The sequence below is a fragment of the Melospiza georgiana genome, chromosome 5 (genome assembly GCF_028018845.1).
Source record: "Melospiza georgiana isolate bMelGeo1 chromosome 5, bMelGeo1.pri, whole genome shotgun sequence".
Lineage (NCBI taxonomy): Eukaryota > Metazoa > Chordata > Aves > Passeriformes > Passerellidae > Melospiza > Melospiza georgiana.
The window spans coordinates 54,917,167-54,943,315 of record NC_080434.1 but is presented as its reverse complement, the minus strand read 5'-3'; the positions used below and the strand labels follow the sequence as shown (position 1 = coordinate 54,943,315).

The 26,149-nt window shown below is 37.3% G+C and overlaps 1 protein-coding gene across 2 annotated transcripts in view; it reads right to left on the bottom strand.

Annotated features, from left to right (window-relative positions):
- Positions 1-441: 441 nt before the first annotated feature.
- Positions 442-26,149, bottom strand: part of LETM1 (leucine zipper and EF-hand containing transmembrane protein 1) — a 54,125-nt gene continuing 28,417 nt past the window's right edge. For both annotated transcript variants that reach the window (XM_058024027.1, XM_058024026.1), the window contains exons 2-14: positions 24,800-24,857; positions 21,205-21,661; positions 16,509-16,652; positions 15,690-15,827; positions 12,525-12,728; positions 11,953-12,072; positions 10,759-10,890; positions 9,971-10,141; positions 9,180-9,335; positions 8,286-8,420; positions 7,532-7,719; positions 5,521-5,659; positions 442-4,686 (exon numbers count right to left, since the gene is read on the bottom strand). In XM_058024027.1, the coding sequence (XP_057880010.1) occupies positions 4,537-4,686; positions 5,521-5,659; positions 7,532-7,719; positions 8,286-8,420; positions 9,180-9,335; positions 9,971-10,141; positions 10,759-10,890; positions 11,953-12,072; positions 12,525-12,728; positions 15,690-15,827; positions 16,509-16,652; positions 21,205-21,661; positions 24,800-24,801 (2,136 nt within the window). In that variant the 5' untranslated portion in view covers positions 24,802-24,857 and the 3' untranslated portion in view covers positions 442-4,536. The remainder of the gene's footprint in view (positions 4,687-5,520; positions 5,660-7,531; positions 7,720-8,285; positions 8,421-9,179; positions 9,336-9,970; positions 10,142-10,758; positions 10,891-11,952; positions 12,073-12,524; positions 12,729-15,689; positions 15,828-16,508; positions 16,653-21,204; positions 21,662-24,799; positions 24,858-26,149) is intronic.

Here is a 26,149-nt window from a genome sequence, read left to right as displayed (position 1 = left end):
TTCCTCACCTGCTGAAGCCCTGCTTCCCAGGAAGTGGCTGAACATCACTTGATGGTGGGGAGAACACATTTTTTTTTCCTCTTTGCTTGCGCATGCACAAACTCTTGCTATTGCCTTAGTAAACTGCCTTATCTCAATCTACAAGCTTTCCCCCTTAGATTTTAAGTTACACACCATTGTTATAAAAGTGTCATAAAGATTCATTAAAGAGTGTAATAACCAATACATCTCAGCAAAGAGAACAGTGAATCCAGAAATCAACCTCTTTCTTGGGAGTTCAGTAAATATGATCAAGGACACTTGCCAATGTCCACATTTAATTCACAAACTCAAACCCCAATTCCTCTGCTAGCCAGTTTGACCATTGCACACCACACCTATTCACCCCAATTAAAGGGTCATTAAAGGAAATTCTTAAAGCAAAAGCTTAAAAGGAACAAGTTCTGCCACTTTTAAAGCTTTTTATTAGGTATTTGGCTTTAAGCAGAAAAAGGAAAAATTTGCAACACAACCTTGCTTGCTATTATTTTAAAAGCATGTCAAGGCAGAGGGTTGTCTTCAGCCACCTGTTGAAACACTTGACACTAGAGAGCAGATTGAGCATTTGCATGTTCCTAAATCCTGTTTTAAAGCAGACAGGAGATTACTTTCATTGATGCAGCTCATCGGCATCCAGCCCTGTGCCTGGCATCTCATCTGAAGAGCAATAATTCAACACTAAACAATCAAAACCAACAGAAAAATAATGGAGAGATTAGGTTTCAAAATGATACTTTTATTGTAACTAAACAAAGGACACAAGCTCCAATTAAAATAAAAAATTTGTACTGAGTTATGGCAAACACAGGACCAGTATGCTCAGAGCACAGACAAATGATTTTCAACTTAAATTTGTAACACAGGCAGAAATTCATCAACTCAAAAGCAAAATTTGGAATACATATGAAGAACAGAAAATGGGATTATTCTTTCAATTAAGTACACCCAATTATTTGATATTAAAGATACAATTTAAAAGTATTTAAATACATGGTGAAGTAGCTAAAGTTAAAATTATTAGCAAGGTATGCAGATATAAAGTTACAAGAAGTATTTTGGAGTTGTATAAAAGATGTAACTTTTTCCCCCTGGACAAAGCCTATGTTAGTGTAAGGTACAATCCTGGCAAGAGATATTCTCTACCTGCATGCAGTCCTGCTGACAAACTGACAGAACAAGCCTCCTGGCACTTAATCTGCAGGCAGATTGACTCTCACAGTAGGTAGTCAGGGATGAAAATCTCTGTGAAAACCATCTTTTGGGCTAAGATGAAAAAGAAACAAGTTTTTCAATAAAATAGCTCCTATAACTCACTTGTTTTGAAGGGGGGAAAGAAATCACATCCTACTCTACTTCTCTTTCCTGTTCCTAAATGGATTTTTAAAAAAGCTTTTTGCATGTTTTATTTTCCCCCTGAATAGTTTATAGTCAAAATTTATTTGAATCTGCAACAACCCCATCAACGGTCTTACCAATCACCTAAGTCTGAGCTCAGAGGCTTTGCCTGTGTAAGTCACAAAGTCATCGAAATCTCACATATCCTTTAAATTATTTAAAGAAATATTTACATCTCCTGATTAAATATTCACTCAGGAATAAGCTCTGACCAATTAATGTACACTTGTACACTCATCCTTTCTCTGAATGTGCTGCAGCTCCTGGTTTATGGTCAACACCAAAGGCAACCAAGCACATGAGCTGGAGCTACTCCACTCTGCTGCAGTTGCCTGTATCACCAGTACAGAGCTGCTTGGGAGGTTCAAAGCTGGGGTAAAGTGGATCACCAAGGGCTTCCCTAATCTTTTAAAGCTTGCAGAACACGTGTTGCTCAAGTCCAGCTGTCATGGGTTTGCCTGCTTTCAACAGAAGGAAGGTATTCCCCATGAAAGTCCTTCCTGTGGTTGGTGTGCACGTCCTGTCATCGCTTCAGGTCACAGCACAAAACTGCCATTTCTGACTGGCATTTAAAAGAATTTTATGTAATCTGTAAAGATTTCACAATATGGCAAATTTCATGCAAGTCCAAATGTATTCCAATTACTTTAATCAGAATATTCTTCATAAAATAAAAAAAAAAATCAGCTATTTTTGGCTCCCTTCTTATTTAATCCACAGGAAATTTAAGTGAACAGTAAACACAGAACTGCAGCAAAGTGTTTTAAACTCCCAAATACTGCAATCAGTCAATTTACTTTCAGGACAGTTAAAGCTCTGTAAAACTTTAATCAATAAATATTTAAAACCAGCTTTTTCTGCTACTTACCCTGGTTTAAATCTGCATGCATTCAAGTGAATACAACTCTTAGGTTTTTGATATTCCATGAAAGGTAGCAGACAATTTTAGAGTATCTTTACCACGTTTCAGGAATGTCAAGTAATATTTTTATACATTGTTTTAAAATTGAAAATATGCCACTGTAAAAATTGAGCGTACTTCAAAGCCCATAAATTCTAGCTGTAAATTATAAAATGGAAAATTAGTTTCTAGATCGCATTTTTGTGAAATCAAGTTTTATTCTTGAATTTTCATCTAACACAAGCATTGGCCTAAAAAAAAGCACATAGTGAAGTCAGATCTTCAAAAATTTACAAAGTGACTTCCTTGCTGAAATCTCCAAGGTAATCTTGATTTATGAGGAAGAGAACAGCCCCCTTGTTTTGGGATACATGAACCATAAAGATTGTACTGATTTGAAATTTCAGCTTCACCACAGCAATTTCACACTTCAAATACAATTACAGTAATTCTCAGGAGGATCTTGCTGTAAGCAGCTTTCTTTGCAAACTGTACAGAATATGAACTCAATAGTTGAACTAGACACTGACTTTTTCTAGAACTGTACATCTCACTGTACATATTGCTTTGGAAACAACTAAATACAATGGTCCATATCATGCAAGCCATGAGACTGTCAAAACTTCTTTTGTTCCACTAACTTCAAATAAGTTTGTACAAATAATTTAGCCAATCTAGATAAATACTGCACATGGAATTATGCTGAAATATGCTTGGGAGTTGGTATTTTCTACAAAAATATGCTACTATGACTAAAAGCATTAAGTACTAACTGCCCACCTCAATATCATCACGTACAGTGCCATTGTCAGATGTGCTCTCAATAATGTACACAAAATCAAGAATGGTTGTACATTTTATAATACTAGGTGCAAAATAAAAACAGAATAAAAACCCCAAATCACAACCCTGCTGGTTCAAGCCACACTACATGTATTTCATAACAGATTTTAAGAAAAGTGTAAAATTTAGGCTACCATGAATTATGGAGCATCCCAGAGTTAGTATCTTAGTTTTAAAACTTTAAAATTTACTGCTAAGAAGAAATATTAATGAGAAAATCTTGACCTACTGCCAGTATGTAGTCACACATTTAAAGACAATGACTATAAACCAAGGATGTAATCAAAGCACTGGCAATACCAGAAATGACTTGTTGACTGCACAGTAAGCAAAGCCATGAGATGAACATATTTATGTACTCTGACTACACTTTGTTAATGACTTTATACCTGAGATGAAAATTGAGAGGTAAGAAAACTAGTTATGGTGCAAATAATTATCAGATGAAAAACAAGCACACAAAGATAGCTACATTTTTTAAAATATATGCAAAAAGATCACAACTGACATTTTCCCCTTTTGATTATTTTCATCCTGCTATTCAGACAAACACTTTAACTCAGTTTACCATGTGACAGATTGTGTTCTGAAACTATTTTAAAGGCTCCTGTGATTCCAATGCTTTAATAATTAATGGAATTTTGAGTAGAAGCAACATACTCTACTCTCTAGTCCTATGAAATTTAAGGCACCCATAAGTAGCAAACTTCATGCCAAGTTTCCATTCCAGGGAAAAATAAATCTGATTTTTCCCCTCAACAGAAAATAATAATAACCATGAATTCATAAAAGTGATCAGAATGCCACATTCTCTGTCAGTGAGGCAACAGCTTAGTGATATTTAGCTTAAAAACCCCTAAATCTACAAAGCTACTACTGAAGCCACAGAATCTTCACTAGCAGATTAGAAAATGTGTAATATTGTGATGGAACAGAAAGATTGTATTAAATTTTGAAAAAGCTAAAAGGTAGAAGCAGAGCAAGGTTGGGCCCCATGTAATGATGGAAGAAAATAAATGGGAAACATTTCTTCATGATAGATACACTGAATTTATACAGCAAACTTCCAAGTTTAATGGATCACTGTACCACAACAATGAGTGCAAATACATGTTTTTGTGGGCAGGAGCACTGCTACAGAAGCCTACGCTGTTTTCATCAGTATGGAATGACACTAAATCACTTCTTGACGAACGGAAATTACATTCCATATGTCAGAAAACTTATCTACGATTTATTACCAGAATCAGCTCAAAACACTTCCCATAATCACAAAGCTCAAATAATATGTAGCCATTAGACACAGAAAGATATACAAGATTTTGGTTATAACTGCGATTAGCTTCAGATTCTGAAGCTTAATTCTTTGCTTCCGCAGCTTCCTTATCATGCTTTTCCTTTGCTTTCTCTTTCTCCTCCAGTTTTTCTTCTTTTTGAAGCAGTGACATAATCTCAGCAACTTGGCTGGTGCCAATATCAATATCTTCTTTGTCAATCAATTCTACAACCTACACAAACACAAAATGAAATTGAGAGCACATTTAGGTTTTACGTGATGGAGGCATTTTCCTACAATAAATTTTGTTAAGACAACAAAAGTATTCAGTTCCCTTGTTCAAGAAAAACAGCATTTTCTTTCTTACATGGAAGACAAATTCAAACCACAACCAGTACCTCAAACACATCCAGAGTACTAAAAAAAATGCTAAAATGTAAACTAAAAGACTTAGAACTATTGACCTTTGTATGTGCAGTACACAAAGACATTTTAAAGCATTAGTAAAACACACCCATTTATTTTATCTGTTTCAGTGGAAAGCTGAGATTCAGTACATGTAGAAAAAGTATTTAAGACAGTAATTTATAGGCTTAATTTTATTTTATTTTATTTAAGAATACCTAGTCTATCAGACAGGCACAAATTTAGAAAAACTTAAAAGTAGAGGGGGTGGGCCTTTCAAAAAGCAAACGAAAAAATAATCTAGTAAATGATTCCAAATTCCTTGAAATAGTTTTTTGTACAAATGTATTCTTGGCATATCTCCTCAAGTTCCTAGACTTATTGTGCAATATATGCAGAATTTACAAGTACATTTTATCTGTGTTGCTAAATGTGCAACGGCAGTTTAGAGCAACAAGGAAGATAATCACCACTGGGGCAGCAGAGAGGAAAAATGTGTTTCAAAAGGCTGATACTGTATCTTCTAGCTGGTCGTAGTTTAAACCTCACTGGCATCAAGTAAAGACCCTTGCAAAAGACTGCACTATGAATTTATGCCCAAACAGGTGCAATGCTTGAAGGATGGTTAGCCTTATTTTCTTTAAGAAGTCCACAAACTTACCTTAACAACATTATCTATATCAATTTGGCCATCCTTATTTTCATCTAGTGCCTCTGCAATCCTTGTTAGCTTCTCCTCTGGAATCTTCTGAATTTGTTTCATTGCATTAATTAGTTCAGTAATGCTGATGAGATTCTTCCTGAAGAGAAAGCACAAACTCTACATGACAAGCAGTTATTCCAAAGGAAAAAGGTTGATAAAAGGCAGTACTGGAAACTACTGCACTGCAGGATGCTTGTAAAATTATTAATTAATTATTTATAATCCTGAACAGTATGCAAAAAACCAAAAAGGAGTTACTGATCAGAAAGCAGATTTTTATCTTATCATCAAATCTCATGTTTTTAGTTTCCACATGTTTTACTAAACAAATATAAGTACCCAGAAGCATTTGAAATAAAGTTTTCTGTGCTTCCCAGACTATGTATCTAATGCCCTTTGTCCCTTCACTCGCCATTTACCAAAGATATAATGCCATGTTTCTGACATCCTTTTACATATAGGGGCTGGCTGACAGAAAATCAATGAGTCACAGGAAAACAAAAGCTGAGAACTAATCACTTGAGCAGTTGAGCTGTTTTGTTAAATCAGCTTCACTTGTTCCTGTCAAGGACCAGACTCTGGGGAAGGAAGGACTAGCAGGTTTCAGATGTTACTCTCTTCTCACTGATCTCATGATTTCTGTGTGTATTTTGCTAGTTTGAAGAAACATCTTCCAGCACAGATCCAGCAGAAATGCAGGAGACAGTGAAGCCAATAAATACTAAACAGAAGGGTTTTATCAGTGTAGTCCCAGCTCTTCTGGGCACAGACAGACTTTTATGCAAGGAGCATTTCTCATGCTGCTGCTCAATGTCCTGGACATGGCTTGATAAGGACTGCCCCATCCCGAAGGTTAAGAGACAAGCCTTTGACAGCTAAGCAATGTTTAAACTAGTAATTTTCAATCAGCCACAATCACCTACAAAATTATCCAGAAAACCAGCCATTACAAAGTATAATTACATTCAGTACAAGCAGATTCTGCATTGTATTGTTAGTTTACAAATTCAGATGGTTTTGATCAATGACTTCTCTGTAGCACCATTCATATGGCTGCCTTATTACACAAAATCTGCAACAAATGACCGTTTGCCCTGGGGACTGGAAAATACAGAGCTCAGAAGCAACAAAAGCAGAATCCCTATTTCAGTTTAGCTATGCTCTTTGGGAGCTGCCATACTCTCTTAATGAATCACACAGAATGGTGCAAGCATAAACCAGATTAATACAGCATTCATGATTACAAACCATGAGAGTTTGTATAACAGTTTCCAAGTATTTCAGAGTGTGTAACAAGCAGTGTATGACCATTTAACATAGGATAGCCTGATTATCTCCAATAATATTAAGACCTGGATAAGTGTTGATAAATGAATTTTGTAATGAAACTATCAGGAAAGATCTTTCATTGAAAATCTGTGTGTTAAAAAAATTGAAATTAAGTAAATCTTTTGGAAAGGGAGTGTGTAAAATGATCTCACTTCCATTAGACGCATTTCCCCACTTGTCTCAAGACACCATAGACCTTTGCAATTTTTTTCCCTCAAGAACACCTTTGTTACTAAATAACAACAAATACACACTCTTGTGCACCTTTTCAGTCAATGGCACAGGGCAAAATTACTGTGTGAGGAGCCTGACTAAGGGGATGATTTCACCTGTAATCTTGTCAGTGCCAGAGGCATGGGCAAGATAGTAAGATTCTAATCAACACTGACTTTCAGAACACCCTCAGGATCTGGGGAATTATAGAATTATACATCCCTTTTTTCTTTCATCAGTTCAACCATACTTAGCCTTAGAAGAGAGAAAATCTGCAGCACAATTTTGTTAATTTTATTTTTTAAAAATCAATTATCTCAATATTCTAAACAAGTTATTCACCAATTCTTTTCTAACCATACATCAGACAAAAGCAAGAGTGAAGGTGAACAATCAGAGACACATCCAGTAATCCCAGATCACTTACCCAGCAGGAGTATCCTCACCATCCAGCTTTTCATCTGATGTCTTTTGACTTGTTTCTAATTCTACAATAATTTTGTCTATCTGACCAATCATTCGGTTCACTCTCTTTGTCAGTCTCTTGCTTGCCTTTGACTCTTCCACTGCCTCTTCCTCACCAGTTTTAGAAAGCTCCTTTATCTCTTGCAAGTCCTAGAAGAAATTGTCAAGAGAGAGAAAAGGTTTTGCTGCTGTGAATTTGCAACAGCAGACACTACTGACTTCAACCAGCATATCAAGACAGGAGCCATTTGTAGATTAAATACAAGTTCTAGAGATATATAAAACTACATGGAATTAGAACAATAAATTTTAACACTGCTGCCTTTTTTATGCACCTCTTAAATGTTATTTTCCACACCTTTCATAAGGCTGGATAAGATTCATTTTACTTATCTTGGAAATTTCTGTAATACTGACATCTACACTTGCTAAGAAAGAACTGCAGCATGCAGCAGTCAGGCAGCTCCTGTTGCCCCAGTCCCTGGGAGCAGGAGCAGGAGCAGGAATCTCATCTGCTGGGAACTGCTCTAGTGGTAACAATTAGGCTTTGAACATGTTACACAAATGAGGCTCTGCATTGTCACACACAAAGTTCATTCACTCAGCTTCCAACTTCAGACTAACAAACAACAAGAAAGATAATCTTTAAATTTGTGGATCGCTTCTGCTAAAACTAAACATGAACAGAAAAAGAACTTCCATGCCACATTCTTCACCTCATTATATTCCTGGATATCATCCTTCAATTCCTCAAGCTCCTCCTTTTCTTTTGTTAGTGATTTTTTCTGTTCCTGTAGCTTGTTGCAAGCATCACTCAGCACATCAATCTCTTCCTTGGTGATTTCCTCACCCTGCAATAGAAAACATACACAAATTAGTGAAAGGTACATTTGTGATCTTCCTGCAAGATTTTCTAGCAGAAAAGAGAAAACACAAGATTGTTTTTTTTACATGTTTGGAATCACTACTATCACATTTTGAGGCTAATACAAAGATTTTAAATGGTAAGGCAGTTAATTTGCTATGGTACTGTTTTTTGAAGTGCACCAGTATTAAGTTCAGCTAATGTGATTGATTATGTGAGTTTCTGAAATTCCATACCTGATCTAATTTAAGAATGTTTAACTTCATTCTTGGGCTAAGCAATTAAAACAACTGAGAAACAATTTACTATGTATGGGAAAAGATAAATTACACCAAAAAAGAGAGTAAAGTTTGGAAAGCTGAGAAAGTTTTTTACAGCTGAGAAAACTTTTCTATCTTCAATAACCTTTGTGAGAATGAGGATGAACATCCATAGTAAGTACACCTGTCTCTTGAAAAGTGCATAATAAAATATGCACAGACCCATTCCATCTACAGAGAGTGCAAATGCCCCCCCAAACAGGTATATTAATTTCAGTAATGCAGAGAGATAAAGGAGATGTTTTGTGCCAACTTCAGCTTCTGCAGTGGTGAATTTTCAATCCACTAACTAGTTGTTCATAACTGACAGAATGTGATGAGAGGGTTAAAAGTGAAGGGCAGACAAGCAATTTATCACAGTCCTCACACAAATGCTCTGAATCTTTACATTCAAAAGTATGAAAATGTGTTTTTCTCCAGATTACCTTAATGCCTTCCAGCACTGGTGCTGTATCTATCAGTGCCTCTGAGTGCACTGCTGCACCTGCCCGTGCCAGTTCTGGTTCAGTATCCATCACCACCTGGCTTTTTTTAGCTTGCAGAGCAGTTGCTTCAAGATCTGCTGCTGGTTCCGCCGCTTTCTAAATTTAAAACACCTCATTAGGTTGCATTTAAAAAACCCAAAACATTAATTGTATTAGCTTCAGTAAAGAATGACTTGTCAAAATAGAAATAGTTGCCAAAGTAGAAACACATATTTTTATGAGAAGAGGTTAAAAAACTGCAGCATATTAAGTGGTTTCACATTAACATACCCACTTGTATTTCAAGAACTACTTCTGTGAGCTCCTGAGGCTTAATTCACTAATGAAGCAGGCCAGCAGCTTTTACAGTCAAATACTATACAGTAACATTATCAGGTTAATGACAAATAGAAAGAGCCAAAGATAAGAACATTTAAAATGTGGGGTGCAGAAAATTAAAAAAAAAAAAAAAAAACAACAAACAAAACCACTACCTTTACTACAGAAAAAGAAGTCTTCTCTTACGGCTTTAATTAAGAAGGAAGAGAAATCAAAGATAAGTAACACTGAGCCAATATTTTATAGTAAACTTCTGTATTACAGTCAGTTTAAATATTCTCTCACATCTTCCACATGTGGATTTAAAGTCCAGTTTCTTGCAGACAATACCCAGAGTAGAGGCAGTAACTCATAACATGCTAGTGTTCACATCACTTGACATTTACTCCTCAGTAGTTGTGAGCAGAACTTACCATGGCTGCAGCCTCAAGGGTTTCTTTGGCTTTCTCTGCAGCTTCAGACATTTTCTTTTCTTCATTTTCTTTTCTGATGGCTTCTTCTTCCTGAAGCGTTGCTTCCAGTCGTACTTTGTTATCTATTTTTTCACCTTCAACTTCTGCCACTTTCACTTGAGCCTCTTTGGCCTAAAAATAACAAAAGTAGCTAATAGAAATGTGTATATACATACAGGTATGGCTGCATAATGTAGGTTTAGATATGCTGATTGAGATGGGTAGTAAAGGTATGCTAATGAATAAAGTCAAAGCTCCCAGATGTTACCCTATTTCTGCATTTCTTAGAAAAAGAGGACTCTCTGTCTTGAGAAACTTTTCGGTTTTGGTGGAAACATGAACTTTTCACCCTGAAATTATACATGTTCTTCATTCTCTTTCTCTCAAGACTACCAACAATCCACTCTGATAACTTCTCTCTCTGCATAACATCATGTATTTTTAAGTATTAATGTCTTTCTATGGCTTGAAGCATTCATTGGTTTTTTTAATGTGAAAGGTGTATTCTAAATCTGCTTATGCTATCACTGTCTCCTGTCATGTAATCCAATATTGCTCTGTGTTTGCTTTATCCTCATATCTCTCCACATACAACACAATTTCTGCCTTTGAAGGTCACACAAATAAACCTAGCTATGATTTAGTTTTTCAAGGAAAAGCAAGGAACTGAGAAGAACATCTGCTTTTGGGGATGGGTTTTCAGTCATGACACTGAAAGTTAGTTACCCACTATGTCCATCAATACTTACAGCACTGTCTGGTAGTGTCTGAAGGGTTGTTTTGAGCTGATCAGCTGGAGAAAGGGTATCTGGAAGATACATGGCTCTGGATAAAATAAGCAAGGAAGTAGGAATTTCCTGGTTCAGATGCAGATCTAACCACTGTAAGTGCAATATAAAAAACAAGTCTTTAATTTCAGGATGTTTTACTCTTTTTTACAAACAAAATCAAGCTAAAGTAAATACAATTTTTTTTACCACTACTTATCAGTCAATATCCTAACACAGGAACTACAAATTATAACCAGCAAAGAATTTCAGCAATTGCAATGAAATATAGGAAGAGGTATTTTGTTTGAAGAAGTATTTCAAGAAATATTGAATGAATATTTAAACAAGTGGTTTGTTTCACATGCATTTTAAAATCACAGAACCATTTGGGTTGGCCTAAAGATCATTCATCTAGTTCCAACTCCCTGCCATGGGCAGGGACACCTTCCACTAAACTGTTCCTCAGAGCTCCATTCAACCTGGCCTTCAACACCTCCAAGGATGGGGAGTCCACATCCCTGGGCAACCTGTGCCAGCGTCTCACCACCCTCACAGAAAAGAATTTCTTCCTCATATCTAATCTAAACCCGCCCTCCTTCAGCTTAAGGCCATTCCCCTCTGTCCTATCACTACTGTCCTTGTGAAAAGTCCCTCTCCAGCTTTCCTGTAAGCCCCCTTTAGCTACTGAAGGTGCTATAAGTGTCCCTGGAGCTTTCTCTTCTCCAGGGTGAACAACCCCAACTTCCTCAGTCCATCTTCATAACAGAGATGCTCCTGGCCCCTGTAATCAACTTAGTGGCCTCCTCTAGACATGTTCCAACAGACCTGCCTCTAAACCAGGCAACATCAAGAGACGACTGATCTACTAGGTGAAAACTTCCTTTGAGCAAGATAATAACAGACAAGACAAACTTTCAAAATTGCAAACATATTTCAGATATGTTAAATTTAAAGTATCTGTCTGCATCATCAAAAACATCATGGTCAAAAGGCAGCAACCCACAGCTACCAGATACTTACAAAGTACATGTGACAAAAGCTTATTAAGACTGTTTTAACCAAGCCTTTAATGAGAACAGAATCAAAATGACTTCTCTGAATCAAAACAAAAACCAGAGCATCAGAGCTAACAACTGGAACTAGGTTTGTGTACTGAGTCTTGCAAAACCATACCTGTTTAAGCTGTTCCTTGAGACGCTCCTCTGTCACACCAAGAGCTCTCATCCCTCGGGCACGACAAGCTGCCTGCAGTTCTTTAACAGTCAGGGTATCAACCCCCTCTTCAGCAATCATCTGCACAATGGAAAGGAAATCTGACCGTGTTAGAGCTCAAAACAGAGGCACCACCAGCGCTGCACAGCCACGTGTTACAACAGCCACTAGAGGCTGCTGTGCTAACACAAAACAGCCTCAGCTGCTCCCACAGCTCCAGCATGCACAGCCAACCCCTAAGCTGATACTTCTACCAGCTCCCTTACAAATTATAATTTCATAGAAGTGTTTTTCTTTGTGATATAATTGTTGTAATTTCAATTAATGGTAGATTAAAAAAAGATCAGTTTTTTCTTAAAAAATAAGGACGCTTCTATTTTAAGCTCTTCAAGCCTTTTTGTTTAAAGTTCTCCAACAAGACAATTAAAACAAAAAAGGAAAATGCCTAGAAAAACAAACACACATATATCCACACACATTCATTACTGTTATGTGTCAAAATTATTACCCAGTGCCTATTCAGAATGACTCACCTTGTCATCTGCTTTTATGCTCCTCAACCTCATTGTCAGCTGGAAGCGGAGAAAGTTATTTGTCCCAATTGACTGAAGTTCCAACAATTTACAAAGTGCCACCAGCTGAGGCCTGGTCAGATTGTCCAGTGTCAGCTCATCTTCAAAGAGTTTAGAGAACCTTAAGATCTCCTCATTACTGGGTCTTTCACCAGTTTCCCTGATCTGTGAGAAAAAACCAAACACACACAAAGCTTTTCAAAGCACATGTCATAGTTGGGCATTATTTTGAATAAAAACACTCTCCTCGTTTGTCAAGCACTTTGCAACAGTTTTGGGATAAGAAATAGCATGTAAGGAAGGAATGAAAGAAGTTCTTAAAAAACAAACAACTTACTTAGGCAAAAGAATTGATAGTGCTGACAGTTTCCAACAACATTGCATAATGTACTTGAGATAAAACCAACAAAACAAAAATTAGATGCACCTGTACACTAAGGAGCAGGTCTAGCTGAATTGCGCTGCATGAGATACCTCCTCAAGAAATATATATACACCTTTGAGTTACTAAATAGTTGCTACAGGAGTTACACTGGCAGATATTTGTTCTGGTACCATATTTACTAAACACAGAAACACATAAGATAAAGACGGGAAGATAAAGTAAGAATGGCAAAAATTTTGCAACACTGGTGTCTCCATGGAACACAGATTTGGATACTAACTACCTACTTCTCTTCATTTGTTACAATACTCTGGCTTTCAATTCCTAGATGTTCTGCAGCACCTCAGTGCAAATGTTTTTGCACTTGAAGTTATTCCAAAGTTTAAAGCACTGTTTGGGAAAGGACTCTGCATCTTTGTGATGGCAGGTTCTATGTAATTGTTTGCACAAATGCAAAGTTAAGCTTTTCAGTGATGTGTTACCAATGAATTCCCAATCACTAAATCCAGTTACTAGAAGCTGAAATAACAGGTCAAAGAAGGAGGAGAAAAATTCCCTGACCTCATCAGGTCACAGTAAAGCATTATCACCTGTATAGATATTGATTTTTCTATTTCAGGTATGCCATCAAAAGCTTATTAGTGACATCACTACATCAAAATCTACAGAACTTACAATTACATACTCCCAGTCTTAACATCTTCAGTCTCATCACAGATATAAAAAAAAAATTCCCAATACTTCTACTTTTTTAACTCTTGTAAAGAAAACATAAAACTAGGTGACATCAAGTACAGTTTGAAAACCTAATATTACCTGTACTGCCTGACTTATCATGCCTACCTGTTTTATCTGCAAACTCAAATATTTTAGTGAAGAGCTACTGAGTACAGAAAAAGGTAAAAATCAGGAGATGAGATGGCCTTGAGGCCATCAACGTCCAGGATACTTTTATAGCAGAGAAACCATCTTGAAGAAAGAAATGTCAAAGGCCTTGTTATTCCACTTTGCCAGTGCCTTCACCATGGGAGCCAAAAATGGCACTTCAAAAACACAGGAAGTATTTTCTCCCTTGTTTAACGATGTTGAAAGATTTTGACAGAGCCATGCATGAGTTTCTTGAAAGTACAAACTGAAGCTTTCTAGTACATCACTAGCTACAAAGCAACAGAGACAAATTCTGGAATTATGCAGCAGATACATTAAGCCTGCAATCAGTGGCTCTTGCAGTATCAAATACTTCAGCACAGAAGCCACTGTTAGAGAATAGTAAAAATGCAGGAAAGAAACATTGAAGCTGTTTCTTGCTCTGACATTTATTATCCGGTACAACGAAATGAGATCAATGAAGTTTGTCTCTGTGGCACAAATGAGAAATATAAAGTTCTAAAAAGCACACCCACACATATGAAATGCAGGGCTTGAAACTTCTTTTTTAGTCATCAGAGGAACTTGGGACTTCCTCCAGCAAATGTGGAGTGAAACATCATTTATTTCCATGAAAATTAACGGCCAAATGTAAATTCTCAGTAGTAGTTCTTCCAGAAGAAGAAATGTTCTGAACATGAAGCATGAGTGGGCAAGTTCCCAGAGCCTGCAGGGGCAGTGCCTCAGCCACTAACTGCTGTAACTAACCACTTACAATGTTCTGCACATTCAAAAGAACAGAAACAGATGACTGCAGAGAGGCTTCAAAGTACAGGGACTTTGCAAGAAGTTACTGACTGGCAAATTTACCACTATGATTATGTGAGGTGATCTACATGGCACTATCAACATCATCTTATCACCCCACACTTCATCCTTAGTCCTATCAACATCATCTTATCATTCCACACTTTATTCTTAGCCCTGACGTGCAGGAAAATCTTAAGCTATTGGAAGAGGTTGTGAAGTTCATGTCTGAAGCCCCTGGGCTTATGTGCCTTTTTCTGTGCAAATACACACTCTCTCCAAAGGAGGGGACCACTACCTTTCTTTAAACAAACACTTGGTCATGCTGTTGGCTCCACCTCTTATTCAACAGCCCCACAATTAAGAGAAATCAGAGCTAAGGACTGTCCTGAGAAGACTAAAGAATGCATTTTTCATCTCTGCAGGGAGTACCTTATTCTCACCTACAGTTTGGTGAAAGGAAATGCTGTGAAACCTAAAGGCCATTAATGCAGGAGGCAGATGTCTGACATTTAAGTCTCTCTGTCAGCAACTGAACTTAAATAGGAAAATTTTGCACAGCAACTACATTCTAGCTAAACATCAGATTATACCACATTCTAGTCAGCATACTGACTGTGCACTTAAGAACTTGTTTTTACAAGAAGAATTAAATTTGACCAAAAAAAATTAGATTTCCCCCATTAAGTTTCAATCAGTTAATTAGGAAAGAAGTCCTCTCTCAGTTTTCATACTCTGTGCTGAAAAAAGAGGTCAAAACCTACATGAGTAAACACTGAGCACGCCATGTTTCGTGTTAGAGTTATTAACAAATAAGTGAACAAGAAAGAAATGAGCAGAAATATAGCGCTTCTAGAATTAGAGAGTAACAGCACCAGCTAGAACGCCAAAGTTAATAATAGGAAAACTTCATCACACTGACAAAAGAGAAATTTATCCTAAAAAACTACTACATGCTGTTTCTTCAAGTCCAAAAAAATACGGTATGTGATGATTACCATAGACCAAAAAAATAACAAAGGCTTTTTTTTTGTAGAAAGAGATAACATATTTTCCAAACTTTTTACCTTTTGAAAGAATGTTGAAAAATCTTTTGTAACATTTCCCTTGGCTGCTTTATTTTTTAAGGCCATCTCCTCAATGGTGTCTTGAAGGAATTTAGCCAATTCAAGCTTTACTCTCAATTCTTTCTTCAATCTTTCCTCCTGTTAAAAAAATATTTATTGATAAAAGTTCCTGCCAGAAACACATGGACTAACCATCACTTCTGCCCCCAGATGAGTTATGTGGAGTAATTCTGAACTTCTGCTATAATACACACACTCCAAAGGGGCTTTCACTTTTCCCAAAGATCCCCAAATCACACTGAAGATCTCACTGTGTGCTCTGAAAGCAAAAACTTGTGGGGCTCTTTTGGTGGGTTTTTACAAAGCTCTAACAATTCTGAGAAAACATAACTAGTAGAAATAAAGTTTAAACTAAAATAAGCGTAAGAAACGATTTTAAATATTAAGTATACATATGAAAAACTTTGTATCAAGGTTTAAGACTACAAATGTTACAATGTCTACTTTAATACAACCAGAAAAACAAAATAGCTTTAGTTCTCCTTTGTAGGAATCATAGAAAATGGAAATGAGGACAGCAGAAAAGACAAGAGAGGCTTTCAACCCTGATAGCTTAGCACCTGCACATATCAAAACCAGGACAGCACTGGCTCATTATTACATGTTCAAAAGCAGAATCTTCAAAATAAGGAAGATAAAAGCATTACCCCAATACTGGAAAAAAACTCCAAAGTTTTTAGACTTTTTCTAATTTTTTTACCAAGAAATTTCTATTTTTTTAAAACAATACCACTGGATTATAAATTCAGACATGCTTACCTTTTTAGACTTTGTCTCAAATGTAGAGGGAAGCATGTTAGGGAACAACTTAAGAGCTACTGGAAGTAAAAATTCCATAAATGGGACAACAAGAAAAACCAAGAAAGGGACCAGGCGAAAAAGATCAGCACATATTCGAAGAAACTGGAAGAGAAAAAAAAATATTGATAAGCTAATATTTAAAAACTTATTTTAAAAATACTTGATTTAATAATCTAATTGTCATTTAGGCTCACATATATATATTCATTATGAAGAAATTTTAAAATAACACAAGAAAAGGATGTGACAAAGTCAGTTTTTAGTGGTTTTTTTCAAGTTGCTACATACTAGAGAGTGCTGGAGTTTCACCAGTTTTCAACACTATAGAAAGTATTTCAAAAGCCTCACTGTGTCTCAATAGGATTATTGAACAAGTATCTCATTTAAACCTCTTAAAAGCACCTGAAAACAGGAGGTGGTCATTTGTTGTCATTAAAGCTGCTTAACTTCTTTTATGCATCTTTATTTGTGCTCCACCACTTCTTACATGCATGAGCTACTATGGAATAAGTAATCAAGAATAAAATGAAAGATCCCTCCCCCTCTGCCTTATAACAATTGTAATGTACATTTAAATCCAGGGTAATGAGCCCAGCTTGGTAGATTTTTTTTTTAAACCACTGCATTTCCAGAGCAGTAATCCTCTGAAGCAGGTGGCGTTCATTACTGAATCTTGAACTGCATGAAATAAATACTGTCCTTGTGATTTCTGTACACTCACAAATATATATACCAGGCTGTACAGTCTATTACTAAATCTTTCAGTAATTGTTGAAAGCTTCACAACTCTGTTTATATTAGGGAGTGAAGATCTTGCTTGACTCTACCTCATTTTACAAATGAAAAAACCTGGTTGTTGGGAATCCCATCAGCTCCTAAATCAGAGGTACACTCTGGTCTCCACTGCCACAGGACTGTCATTCCACATCAAGACTTGATAACCACAGCTCTGAGTGGCAAAAACTGGCAGCATAAATGCAATTACAACAGTAAACCCATGCTGCCCACTCCCACAGTTCATGGCAATCAAGGGGAACAGCAGCAACAACCAGCACAGATCCCATGTCCTCAGGACTGATTTGCTAGAATACAGAACATGTAAAACTTCATTCAGAATTTAACTGCCACAAAACCAGCCAAATTCTTAAGCACTACTGTATGTGGAAAGCACATGCTCTACAGATTCAAAGTCTGGCATTTTTCTTTGTATATAAAAAAATTCAGTTTCCCAGAAGGGATGCTTTGGTCCATTGTTTTGAGGCTCAAGGATTTTTCCATTCATTCCAACAATGGAAGGCAAATGACTACCATGGAGTTAAAAAACAAAAAAAAAGTAAGAAAGTTTGGAAGAAAATTTTAAAACTCAGAAGAAAAGTAGATTTTCCCTTAAAAAAAACCCTCAAAAATTTCTATAGAATACAGAATTCCTATTTTTCCCCCGTCTCTATTCTTAGACAGTGCGTGCAAGTATTTCTACAAAATCCATATCCAAGGGAGCAGTTTTACCGCCGGATTAAGGCAACTTAATGCTAACCTGAGACGAGGTATAAGGAGCCATGAAGGTGCACTGGCAGTCACAGCACTGACCCAGCTAAAACTGACCCATAAATACATACACAGACGGGGAAAAGGATCCGTACACACCAAGCGGGGGTGGGGCGGGAAAACTTGATTTAAGCACCGAGCTTTTCACAGCAGCACTGGCCTGGATCAGCTTTCACAAATCACGGCACTGCACCCTCGGCTAACTCAAGGACAACAGCTTTCTGCAGGAACCTAATACAATGGGGTACGATTACACACACGGTGTTTGGCAGCACGGCAGGAGAACCTTGTGACTCCCCGTATCTGCTGCTATAGCTGGGCGTTCCACTCTCCCCTCCTCTGCAGGGAAGGGTTTGTAAAGCTGGCAGACTTGCCACAAACTCCCTTGGGTTTGCCACCTCACTGCCACGCCCTGAACCACCCTGCTGCAGGAGCCAGCACCAGAGCACTTAGGTTTTTCAAAGTCAGTACCATGTTTTACTTCTTCCTGCCTTCTCTCCTAAATGTAGATCTGTGACCCTGCTGAATCCAAACACTGACAGAAATTGTAGGCACAGAATTTTGGAATTGACTTGTAGTTTAGATAAGCAAGAGGTCCCTTTGCATTAGCCATGCTGCAATTGCTTGTTCATGTGGTTAGATTACTTGGATATCTTTCCATTATTGCCTCCAAAGAGGAAGGAAAGGGCAGGCAGAAATAACTCATTTGTCAGTCTGCATGAAGATAAGATTTCTCTAGGACTGTCAGCTCATGTGCAGCTTAATGCTTTTAAAGAAGTATATACATCAATTTTTATTTTATATTTTTTAAAGTTCAGGAGGTAATCCAGCCACAAAATGTTAAGACTTCTTTAAATCAGTCAGTATACTACAATTTAAGGTTGAACTGATTAAAAAAATTAGCTGTGTTGAAACAAACTTGAACTAAGGTTTAAAAAAACCCTAAAAGGGTTTTTTCAGCTGCAGCCTGGATTGCTTTTCAGTGACCCTGGGTTCTGAACCTACCATGCCCTCAACTCCAGAGACACAATGTCCACTTCCTCCAAATACAGAAAACAAAAAACTTAGATTGAGAAACTAATATTACTGTAGTCATTAAAACTATTTTCTCTACATCTCCTACACTGGATTTGCATGCATATAATCACATACATACATCATTAGATCAGGGACAGGATACACCAATGTAAACACTAATTTATATCTGCAAACAAATAAATAGCCATTTCATTTAAACAGAGAATTAATACTCAAAGTAAACATTTGCACAAAAAGCAAATGTTCTAGGAAGGCCAAAAGCCAGACCACTACTTAAACGTGAGCAAGACAGTTCTATCATCACTAGATAACAAAATCAAAAGGTAATCAAATGAATAAATCCATCAATTGATGTAATATTACTGTGTTCATATAATTTCTCAGAAGTATGGCTCAGTAAACATGAAAGAGGCAGGAAAATCAATGGTTCCAATCTTCCCCCTGGAGAATTTCCCATTCTGTTTTAAACCATGAATTAATTTGTCTCGCTTGGCTTTTCAAGTTCCCCAAAGCTCTCAATAAACCAGTCCTGCAGTCCTCACCTTCCCCTATCCTCAGTTACTCTTTCTGGTACTCCATAATCCCCTCTCACGTCAGCAGACTGTTTTATTTATTGCTGAGGCCCGTCTCAGCTGGATCAGCTGCCAAACACTCTCTTGTAGCAGCCAAGAAAGATGGCAGAACTGAAGCAGAACTAAAGGCAGAACTGAAGATGCTGAGACCACGGAGCAGAGGAGTCTGATAGGAAACCACACCCACCCAGGGACAAAAACAGCTACAGGTGCCTGTAACAATTTCTGCTACTTGTCTAACCTTGTGAACTTAGGAAGAATTTTCATACAGCATTTAAGATGTGATGGGTGATGGGTTTTAATTACACACCAATTTGTTCAAACGTGACCAACTTTGATCAGGAAATGATAAAAACAATGAGTAGATACTTGTATTTTTGATCATTTACTGGAAGTTTTGAGGGCAGAGATGTGAACTCAGCACATTGTGTGTGCAAGTGTACAAACTGCAGAGAGCCACACTGCCCACAGGCAGCACTGAGCACTTTGCCCCAGAGCACACACACCTTCTGCTCTCCAGCTCTTCTTCTGGAACATCTTTCCAGTAACAGCTGAAATGCTTTTTTTTATAAAGGGAGGAAGACAGACTTGAATTTTTAATCTATATAAACTGCTTAAACAGCTTGTCCTTAAAAACAGTAAAATGAGAACTGTCAAATCAGCATATTTGATATTTTGCCAATGAACTGAAGTTGAATATCAATGTATTCTTTACAAAAAAAAAAAAGAAATTAATGATACCAGCTTAATATTTTGCAGTCTTTTTATAAATGAACTCACATCCAATGTTTTTAAATACCCATATAATTTTCCATTCTAATTAAATACACCTATTTCATCTAAAACCTGAAATTACTATTGAAATACATATATATTATCCAAATTTGAAAGCAATCACATTTTGCACTCCAATTTCATTTCCCTTTTCTTTAAAATTATCAGTTGCATTTTTAGTTTCATAAATGTAAGCAACATGCCATAAATAAAGGAAATATATCTGGGCTAAAATTATTTCAGATACATTTATAACTGAGATAGCACATCATCAATCATGCATTTCAGCCTGCAGCTTTTAGCCCATTCAAAAGAACCCCATTAAGCAATAAATGGGAACTGAACTGGCAAAGATATAACCTTTACTAGCAGTGTTTACTAGGAGTGTTTCCAACTATTTTTCCAGCTGGAGTGAAAAAGCAGAGAAAATTACTGTATATGGCACATGGCTGGGAACTTGAGAACAAACCCAATTGCTGCCCCTGTGACAAAACAGAATCGTACACATCTGCTGTTCCAACAAGAAAATAACAAATTTGTCTTCAATAATGGGGAGCATAGAAAAAAAGTTTTGGGGTAATACCCTCTCCACATAGTGAAGAGGAAGGAAACACACCGAGGAATTTTAATTCTAGGAACAGAAGACGACAAAAAGCAGTAACTCAGTTCTAACAAGCAGAGCAATCACCGAGGACACCCAGAGGAAGGTGGTCTGCTCTCAGTACCTGTCTCCGCTCCCGACGAGTCAAAGTGTTCCCGTGCAGGATTCTCCAGAGCATCCTCGCAGCTATTTTGGTGTCAATCCACAGCAAGCGAAACCCGTGGTAATAGTGCTTCAGTTCATCCACAACCCTCTGCCCAAGAGATTTCTTTACAACTTCCACTTCTGTTGGACTATATACAGGACCTCCTTCTTCCAGCTTCTTGTTTTTGTCCTTTAAGGACTTGAGTGACTTTTCAACTATGGAGTCATCTTGAAGGGGACGTGAAGAATGCCACCACCTAACTGGAAGGTACTGGGGCCCTAAAACACCCAGGGATGCTAGTGGCGTCCATGAGCCAGAGGAGCTCGTGAGAGTGAAGTGTATTTGCTCAGATCCTTTAGTCCAACAACAATAGTGAGCTTTTTTGGAGTAGGCGTAAACAGGAGGGACACTAGTGCAATATTTAAAGTGTACAGTCCTTCAAAAGAAAAAAGCATTCAAGCATTAGCAACAGATCATCAGCTATTTCTAGACATATATTTGCACAGATATAGATATTTATGTATTTATAAACCATGAAATTTGAGAAATATCTACTGCATATTTAAGGGAAAAATAATTTTTGATTATTAAAACTAATGTCTATACATGAAAAGAACATTTGGCTTTACTTCATTACAAAAAAAAAACTAACCTGCAGGGAATTTTTCATTATACGACTTTGAAAAGGTAGTTTATTTCACTCCAATTAAATAAACAGCAGCCATCACACATGCTTTCCATTTAGAAAGCTACACTTGAAAACTAATTGTAATTTCATAAAACTAAATGTAAAGTCATAAGTAACATGAAGTCCCTTGTATTACTTCTCCTGTTTGTGCAAAACAGTCAAGACAAAATGTAAGTTGTATACTTGGGATAGGTGCTGAGTCAGAGAATTAGTAGCAGAGGAATCCTATTTAATTTGAGTTCCTCTCTTACTACCTCCATGCATCCAGTTTTCCTTATTCAGCAGAACCTTTTGCAAAAACTTCCATCACAGGACTGATCTGGGACAGAAAGAACCAACACTTTTCTACCTTGTTCAGAAGTTTGTTCTTTTCTTTAATTAAATGTAAACTGAAGTTAGCAGGGAAGCACTGCTTAAACACCATTAACACTCCTTATATACACAGAAGAACCACTCATTATATGCAGGTAGGATTGTACATGCTTTTAATAAAAAGATGGGACAAAAATAAAATAGTAGATAAAATATTTCGTATAAATGAGTTCCATTTAGTGTCCCTCAAACTGAAATAGCAGCAGTAAGACTTCTACAGGAGAGAACTGACTGAGGTGTTTTCTTCATGGAGCCAGTGAAAAACAAAATCCATGAATGCAAAATCAGAATGTGATTTTGACTTCAGTCAATGAACAGAAAATAGGTTCAAGTGGCTTTACAGGTCTCAGTAACATTTTAAAGAAAAAAATGTTTATCATACACTTAAAAGTGCTAGCCTCACTCAATTTTCAGACAGAAACACTTTTTTAATTTAATTATTACGCCCTCAGCAGAGTTTTAATTTACTTTAATGGTTCTGTCTACCCAATGTTATTCAAATAGAGCTTTGTACAAAAAAAAAATTACTAAATTATTATTTTTTAAAGACACACTATTTTCTAGTTTAAACTGAAGTTTTAGCATCTGACCATTCAGTGGTCAGACAACTGCTGGAACATATACAGCTACACAGAACAGTCTCTTGGCTAGCTGAAAACTACATCATTACACAGATATTAACTAATAAGAATTACAGTTTAATTACTTTAGGAAAATAAGCTACATATTCAAAACCAGATTAAAACACCTGCATAAATCAATCCACCCTGACTCCAAGGCATCTCCCAAAAGCAGAGCTCCAGGCCTACAATCCAAGTTCCACCTACACACATTGACACTCTTCTGCATGGAGAGGGGAAGAAAGCTCTGACAGCAGAACTGGTTCTGAGTCTGCAGGGAATAAAAATATTGCAAGAAATGTGCCTCTCTGAGCACACTTTCATAAGAAGGATGTCAGACACACAATTCCTGTCCGACCTGTCCTCAGTACTTATCACTGGAGTCCCCTGCATTCAGATCTGTGTCATGTGGAATGGGGGCATTAGTTTGTTATATTTTAAGTGACTTCATGATATTAATAGCAGCTTTGGTTAGGGAAAAAAAACAAATAAACCAACAACAAAAAAAACCAAACAAACTCAAACCAAAACAAACAAAAAACCCCACCCCAAACCTTCTCAATAGAATAAGATTTTCTGTTCCAATATCCTGCTGCTCATTTCATCACAGAATCATAGAATGGTTTGGGTTGGAAGGGACATAAAGATCACACAGTTCCAAGCCCCCTGCTAGTGGAAGGCAGAGATTACTTCCACTATACCAGGTTGCTCAGAGCCCCATCCAGCCTGGCCTTGAACACTTCCAAGGATGGAGCACCCACAAATTCTCTGGGCAACCTGTTTCAGTGCCTCACCAGCAGAGCAAAGAATTTCTTCCTTATATCTAATCCAAACCTACGTTCTTTCATTTTAAAGCTATTCTCCCTCACCTTGTCACTCCATTCCATTGACAAAAGTCCCTCTCCAGCTCCCCTGTAACCCCTTTAGGTACTGGAAGGTGCTGTAAGCCTTCTCTGGAGCCTTCTCTTCTCCCCAAATTTCTCAGTCTTCATAGGAGAGGTGCTCCAGCCTAACAGATTTAAAACCTTAATTTTCCAGCTTCCCGAGAGAGGTCTCATACACTAACATACTAAAAATAAATATTTGAAAAGGTTTTATGTATTTAAAAAAATTAATCATCATTAATTCTACAGCAAGTGATGTAGAAGTAACATCACTAAAAAAGAATTGGTTTGTTTTGTATTAGAGGGTTGTGTCTAGGGACACATCCTTCTGTTAAAATGAAAACTCAGGAAATCAAAGAATAGATCCTGTATCCTGAGCAGTTAGTTTATAAATACAGAACAGAACCAGTATTTTAACATTCCAAGGAAAGGCATTAGGAAATTCTTCTCTACAAGTATGCCTTGTGAGCCAAGTCAGGAACAGAGAATGGATTCTGCCAATATTCAACTCCTTCAGCTCCATAAGGGCACACAACAGCTGGATTTGTTTTCAGAAGAGGACACCATCACCCAAGGCTGCAACATACAATAAACTCCTTTCTTTGGTTTATCAGAGATCCCACTCAGATGCTCTGCAATCTTATCTGTCAACTGTGATTTTCAACTAGCTGCAACTGAATGTTTACTCTGTGGAACTCCATGGAGAAAGTATGCAAGAAGCTCATCAGATCCCATTATGACACCTGGAATCACCCAAGACAGACACTAATATACTACTGCTTTCACATTAAAAGTGAAACAAAAAGGGAGGAAGTGGGCAAAAGGGAGAAGATTTCACTTTCTTTTTCCCACACACAACCAACCAGGTGAAGAGAGTAATACTCAGACTTCCTTTAATCTGTCATTAACACAAACTGGAGCTAACATTCTAGTACTTTGTCTAGATTTAAACCTACATTCCCTGACAGTATACTAACTGATAGTTCAGAAAAATGTTCATATTTACTCACATTTTGTTTGCCAGCCTCAGGGATGTGCAGCTAAGACACGCCCGATCTCCCAAGTTACCTAGAAAAATACCAATAATTAGCACCAATTCTGAAATTCAGGAAGACATTCATCCATGTAGCGAACTGCACACAAATATATGTGTGAAAAGATTAATCTTTGCATAGAAATGACTACGTTTGAAAGCACAAAAAAGATGTTGCTTAACATTCAGAGTTGAATACTGTGGATGTGTGAGGTTGGTTTCCTCTTGTTCAACTGTCTCAAGACAGGTTTCCAAGTCCCTCAGGCAAGAAACTGTATTGCAGTGGAAATTCACTGAAAGCAAATGTAATTTTTTAACAGCTCTATGACAACATAGTATCAGATGATCCAAATGGAGCCCCTGCCAAGTGTTTCGGATTAAAATGGCTTTTTGGTTTTAAGCAAAACATATAAAACACAAGCAGGAACCTAAAGAGACTTCACTAGAGAGGTGGAAGCACAACACCATTTCAATACATTGCTGCCCATTTTGATTAGCACCTGGTAAAAATAGCTCTACCCTATGATCTCTCTGCAAAGGATACAAATTGTCTTGAAGGGAGGGGTGAGAGCCTGACCCAAAGCATGTGAAAACACTGTATCCCTCAACATGAACTTTATTTGAAACACTACCTCAGGATCAGTCCTAATAGTAGCTAATAAAGTCCCTACAAGCGAGCTCCCTCTATCCAGCTACACAGACAAACAGCATCCATTCTGGAAATAAATTGAGAAGATCATCAAATCATGAATCATCTAAGTCACGTGCTGCAGTAAATGGCCACGTCTGAAAGTCTTCCAACCACAGAAGAAGCATAAACCACATAAAATGCTAGTAGTCTACAATCACTGAAAGTCATCCCTGATTTCGCTGGAAAGGAATTCATCTTCCTAAAGCAACTTAAAAAAATAAATCTTGTATTAAGACCTTGCTACAGTAATTCAATAGGTAGCTACCACCAAGACCAAAAAGACTTCTGGACAGATCATAAAAAAAAAAAAAAAAAAACAAACAAACAAGCAAGACTTCAAACGTGTTGATGCTTTTTGGCCAATTTTTCCAGAATTCACTGTAACCTAAGTAAAACTGGAAGGCTGGATGGAGTAGGCATACTGTGGTTTGTTTCTCCTATCTGGAACCTACCATTTCTGGTCAATCCTAAGAGCCAGCAGGATACAAAGGTTATTTTAGAGATCCGTGGTACCCTTTCCCACCACCAAAGACAAGAAGTGGCCTAGTGGCCTATGACAGAACATAAAGTACACACCTGTATCACCTGTGAGACAATTATGAGAAAACACAGCTCCCAGTGCTGATGGCCAAAAGC